We start from the raw sequence: 6,574 nt of genomic DNA on the forward strand, positions 1-6,574 counted from the left end.
CTTGACCTTGGGCTCACCATACAATAGGTTATCATCGAAAAATTTCTAATGGTTCATTCTTATATCTGTTCTTGGAAGTTGAAGCCCTTTCATGTTATTATTGATTTTTACTACCTTAATTAGATGACTTGGTCCCTTAGCATCTATGATTAAGAGGAAGGGCAAGATTGGTTCACTTTTCCTGAGTCCCCTCAAGGATCGGAAGGTGGGAGAGGGAGCTTCATTTACCAGGATGGAGAAAAAATGGGTGGAGTTCATTTAGTAAATCCATCTGGACCAATCTTCTGCAAAACTGAAAGCTTTCATGACCGAGATGAGGTAAGACCAACTGAGGCAATCATAGGATTTGGAGAGATCTAGTTTGAGAATCATCCCCTGCTTCTTATGGCACTTTAGGGAATGGATAATCTCATGGGTCAAGACTATCCCGTCCAAGATTTGTCTCCCTTCTACAAACCCTGATTGTTTCGGGCTGATCACGTGGTGAAGAATTGGTTTCAGATGGCGCACCAGGATAGAGGAGAGAATCTTATAAATCACATTGCATAATGTGATATGCTTGAACCCACTGGGGGAATTTTCCTCCCTGAATTTTGGAACAAGAGTGAAGAATATAACATTTAAACCGAACTAGATCTACCTACGCTACTGGGACTCCTCCACTAGCACAACAATTTTAGGACCTAGAAAAGACCAACAAGCCTTGAATAATTCAGAGGTGAACCCGTCCAAACTAGGTGCCTTATTGGGGGGAATCTCTTTAACCATTGTTTCTACTTCTTCGTATGACACTGGGTGCATTAAGGCCTCGTTTTTATCCTCTGTCACCAGTTTTGGGATATGACAGGTGATTTTCTCGATATTTTTCGTTCTATCTATGTATTCTTCGGACATAAGCAAGGAGAAAAAGGAGATAAGTTCTTGTTCCACAGCTTGGTGGGGTTCATTGGGAGGGGGGTATGGATCTTGGAAAATAATCCGTCATCTGACCCATCTATCTTGAATTTAGTAGAATTTCTCTCGCTTCTCTTGTCATCTTCCTTCCCTTTTTTTCCTCTGTCCTGGATGAATGGATCTAGAAGGGTGATGGCCAACACACCACCTTCTTTGCTCAAGTTTGGAGGTTTGGGATCGATCTCCTGTTTCCCCAACCTTACGCTCCATTGAATAAAGATATTGTTGAAGTGGGAGAGTTGGTTTTCTAAAATGTATTTGATGTTTCCTTTGATCCATACTCTAAAGATTTCAAGAATTTTCGTTTCTTCCGGGCCAAGTATGTTGTTTTTTTTCTCCATCTCCAAAACATTGCTAGTATGATTGAGGATCTCCTTTATCCTTCGATCATCTTCTGCATTTTCTAGTACTTTCCTCTTGGGAGGAGCTTTTTCTGGTATGGATGGGGTTTATTTATCAACATCCATTGATTGGAGCGCAAGCTGGGATGAGGAGGCTTTTTCTACTTGGTTCTCTTGTACTAGGTCCAGGGTTTCCATGATTGCAAAGGGATTTTCTTCTCCTTGATGGTGGGGGGGAGGGTTTTCTAGCAGGATGGTCTATCAGGACGGATGTCGAATGCGGTGGAGGAAATTTAGGATGAACGGGTTGGGGACCATCCTAGGATCAGGGTTGGAAATATCTCCTACCCCCCACTGATTGAAAACCCTCCTCATCCCGATGTTGGGCTTCCTGTTGAGCTTCTTTAGAAATTGTGAGGGGGAAATCACAGAAGAGTTGTATGTATTCATGAGAACATCGGCATTTGAAGGGGACATGTTTATAGTCAAGGGGTTGCATCCAAATAGAATCATGGTAAACCATCTCAATTGATTCGGGAAGGGGTTGGGAAATGTTCATGTGGACACAAATACAAGCATAGGCTGCATGTTGTCATTTCTTTGTGATCTCTGAGACTTTCGCAAATTGACCATTTGCATTACCTATTCCTTCCAGGATATCTGGTTCTAAAAAATCATCCAATAGGGAGAAAAACCTTACCTAGATCAGTGCCACCTGGAACTCCTCCTTGTTAGGACTGTAACATTCCTCCCAATAGTGGAGAAAGAGGCCTGCACTATTCATGAAGTAGGGCCCATTCTCAAAAATATGTTTACTGTCCTCCAGATATGCAAAGTTCATAGTAAAAAAACCTTTGTCTCTTGTTCAGTGTTCAACCTGACCACGGGGAGCCCATTTTTTCTTGATCCATAAAAGAACATCTTGCTCACAGGGCCAAATACCCAGAAACTTGCAGATCAAGGCATGATCCTTCATATATTGTCGTGATTTCTCCAGACGATTATTAGCGATTACAAATTTGGGGTTCTTCTCTGCCTTTGGTGGGCAACGATTCTAACCCCGTGCCTGCCATTGTGCTCCCATGATAGGAATTTCAGCAGCCATTGAGGCTGAGGTCCCTGGCACCATATTGTTTGATTGGACTAAAGACATCTAGTTGACAGCATCATGGAAGGAAGCAACCCACCACCCAAGCGACGAGCCACTCATTGATGATTCATTTTGTCGTCGTTAATAGAGGAATTGAGGAGAGTAGGAGTTGCGCAGAAGGGGAGAGGCGGTCAGCCCTAGCCAGCCAATGTCATCTCAGCGACGGCAATCAAAGTTGACAACCCCTAGCAGAGAAATATTGACAGAGCACTACTTTTACTAGACTCTAATTGTTATATTAATATAATAATATAATTAATCAATTAATAATTTAAATATAATAATTAATTTAAAATAATATATATATAAACTAAATCTTTAATCAAAATGATATTAAAGAATGCAAAACAACTCAAAATGTTAAATTTAAAAAGTAGTTATGGATGGAAATATGTATCCAATTTTTTTTTGTTTTTTCCAACCAAATTTAGGTTTGCAAATTAAATTAAAAACATATATTTCTCTTTTGGTTTTAATATATCGCTATGTCATGCCATTTTCTATCTCATATATAAATGTCATATTTAATATTGCATCAATCACAATGGGATGGATAATTAAAAGGGTCAAAGGTACATGACTGACAGGGATCTATCTTCATGCAAATCCCATCCTACTACTCTATAGTAGATAGCTTAGTACTCTACATCTTAATTTAGGATTTATTCCACATAATTGTATATACACATTGTAATTAATACGTCAATTTTAATTTAGTTAATCAATGTTGTTGCGAAATACCATTATGTTAATAGGATTAATTAAAATGATTAATGTGAAGACAATGTTAATTTAAGGGTCATGAATCTACAATCCCTCAAGAACCTTGGTGTTGAGATACAGAGGCGATGACTTGTAAATTCCACGTTTTACTTCTAGATAACATTTAATATGGAATTGGAGGAAATGAAGTTATTGATTGTTCAACGTATCCCACTGCGCTCACTCCTTGAAAAGAATGACAAGTTTCATCCATTAATTTGAATTTTGGAAGAAATTGAACTAATTTCTCTATTGTCTACTTCACTTTTGGAATTTGTTGAAGGAAAATGCAATGATATCGTGTAAAAATGTACTTAATTAATTTAATTAGAAACTCGATCTTGATTAATTCTTCAACCAAGTTGGCATTATTACAACCACCACAGGTTGACAGAGCACATTGAATACCCAATGAGCCATTCAACAACTTTGCATTAGCTCTTAGCTCTCTCTCATCCCCAACTCTTGATTATCCTCGACACTCTTTACCTGCAAGATGCATCCATTTTTTCCATTTGCTTTTGCAACCCATCATCCACAAAGGGCGCAAGCCGCACAACCCATCATACAGAGGGAAATTTATCATCCATAGTGCAACACTAGATTTTCTTTGGCCTTTAATCAACAACAGAAGCAAAGGTAGGGCCAATTGATCTGGTTTTTGAATCCGTTGATTGAGATCGAGATGGAAACTTAATAGCATAGGAGGTGAGAGTAGTACAAATTTCAATATCATCACCAGTAGCATTTGTCTAGTTTCTATCCATTCAGATACAATCATACAGGAGGTGCCAAGGTGATATTTCTAGCTTAGTCCACCAAGCCGATTAGTCCTTGTGGATTCAGTCCTTTTTCGGAGTCTTCTCACTACTCCTCCATAACGTAGGTCTTCAGTCATAAGGTATTATTTGTTATCCTCCTATCAAGAAAATATTGTTTGCGTGAAATTTTCTTTTTTAGGTTTAGATTGGGCTGCAAATGCCACTATCATGAATGTTTTGATTTCTTTCACACATTGGAAAATATCCACTTGCTTTGTTGTTGGCATTTCCTTGTTCCAAGTAACATGTAATGTGCGTCTTCTTTGGCTTCTAATGAATAGCTTGAATAAATGTAACTTATCTATTATTGAGTGAATTATTTGGTGGGATGATGAATTTGTGGCTTTGAGATAAAACTATTTGGGATGACGAATTTGTGAACTTTTTAGGACAAAATTTCATTTTGACATTCTTTATGAAGGGTTTATTTAATATACACTTGTCAATAGAAGTACAAAATAGTTTTATAACTTTTCATTTTCTAAGGGTTAGATGAATGTATGCCCTTGCAAATGAAATTAAGACCAACCTTTCAAATTTGAAAATCAGATATGAATTTGAAAAATCAATATTAATATTAACTTACACATAGTCAAAATGATAGTTAGAATAAAAATTAATTACTTAATCTAAATTTTGTAAAATGGTTATCCAATTAGAATCCACTTCTATAATTTGAAAGTGAGTACCTATATGAATTTGAAAATGGGTACCTATATGAATTTGAAAAATCAATATTAATATTAACTTCCACTGAATTGAATTGAAATGATAGAACAAAAATTAATTAATTAATCTAAATTTTGTAAAGTGGTTATCCTATTAGAATCCACTTGTGTCCATTTTAGACCATACTTTAAAATTTCAATGCATATTTTAGGGCGTTAGAAAAAATCTAAAATAAAATTAGAGAAATCAATTTCTATTTATTTTAATTTTGAATAAATTTCTCCGAATATAATTTTTCTAAACTACTTTTTAATTTATCAAATAGACATTTTTAATTATTAATTTTAATAACACATTACGTAACAATAAACTATGACTTTTCTTGCATACTAGAGTGCCTTTTCAAAAATAATATTTAAAGCAAAAGGAATAACTTAAACTTAACGTGAGGATAGCATTAGGAAATACCAAACATAATGTTCTCATAGCGAACCAGCAGAATAACCAAAAAATTCCTCATGATACTGAAAATAAATCATTTTGAAGAGCAGAGAATATTCAGATTTCCACGGTCACAGCACCTACATTCAGACAATCACCAAAACCTTCCGTGACATCAATTGCAGTCCACTCACCAGTCGACGGTCGAAACCAATAAGAAACCGAACCATGACCTTCTCCATCACTACCACTCACAAAAATCCGGTCGCGCCACAATGCAACACACGTCATATAGAGAATATCTTGCGGAAGTAGTAAAGCCGCGGCCGTCCAAACGTTTTGATGAGCATCATACTTTCTCACTTCTTCTTGACCGATCAAGTACAAGTAATTCCCACATGCAAAACCCCGCCTTTGGTTGATAGGCGCCTCTGATCCCCACATGTCTTCCAGCATGTTCCAAATGCCCGTCTCCTCATCAAAACCCTCTGCGCTTCTTAAAACCCTAGGCAAGAAATTGTGATTGTTTCCACTTATTACCATGAATTTCCGCTCTAGGTAAACACCCACAGGACTTTCGCGGTTTTGGGTCATGGGAGGCAATATTTGCTACCTGTCTTCTTCCACATCGTAAGCTTCCGCAGTGGCCAGAGTGTTGCGATGCTCATCTAGGCCACCAGCAACGTAGATAAGTCCAGTCGAAGAAGAAACCGAACAAGCGAACCTGATACGACTAGTGGGCATGTCGGCTCCGCGGCGCCATTCTTTGGACAGCAAATCATAAATGAAGACAGCCTTGAAGGGCCTCGGCCTCACGTCCATTTGGTCAGTACATTGTCCAAACAGGACGAGCTTCCTTTTCACAGAAACGAGCTCACAAAAGTCTAGAAATCGTGTTTCGCAAGGAATAGGGGGTACCCTTTCCCAAGTGCCCTCCCGAGGGTCATATATGGTTATTCCAGCATCAGAGGTAGATATCTGAATCAGACATATCAAATGTTTGGTCGTGCCATAGGTCATTCTGTCCTCATAGAACTGGGGACTACACATCATTTCCTTCCAGCTTGTTGTGCACACACCCTTCAACTCATCGTGTGATCTGTAAGGAACTCGCCAGCTTGTGCACACACCCTTGAACTCATCGTGTAATCTGTGAGGAACTCGTAATAACCCCTGTTCTTGGACACCAGTAGGAAGATTGAGAAAATCCTCCATGCTGGAAATCCCCTCCTCAGCCTACTTGAGTGAATGACATTTCGGTGAGGCTGAGGGAATAACTGCACCCATGTATTATTTTTAAAAAGCTGAATATATAGAAAGTGGGTGTCTATTCGTTTCACCTTTTATCAGAAATTTGGAGGATTTTTGGTCTTCCTCATCATAACGCCTCATTTCATCTACCTAAATCTATTATGTATCAATTATTTATAATAACA

General features: G+C 38.1%; 1 protein-coding gene across 1 annotated transcript; it reads right to left on the reverse strand.

Moving 5' to 3' along the window:
• Positions 1–5,747: 5,747 nt before the first annotated feature.
• LOC149187495 (F-box/kelch-repeat protein At2g44130-like) lies at positions 5,748–6,353 on the reverse strand. The gene has a single exon (XM_089409685.1). The coding sequence runs from the start codon at positions 6,351–6,353 to the stop codon at positions 5,748–5,750; it is 606 nt and encodes a 201-aa protein (XP_089265811.1).
• Positions 6,354–6,574: the final 221 nt, after the last annotated feature.

This window comes from Pinus tabuliformis, chromosome 3_1, assembly GCF_031772625.1.
Source record: "Pinus tabuliformis cultivar Carrire ecotype Pingquan chromosome 3_1, CPIR1, whole genome shotgun sequence".
Lineage (NCBI taxonomy): Eukaryota > Viridiplantae > Streptophyta > Pinopsida > Pinales > Pinaceae > Pinus > Pinus tabuliformis.

What these genes read in the sequence shown, in the direction of transcription:
- LOC149187495 (XM_089409685.1), bottom strand. Translation starts at nt 6,353, where the DNA reads ATGGAGGATTTTCTCAATCTTCCTACTGGTGTCCAAGAACAGGGGTTA.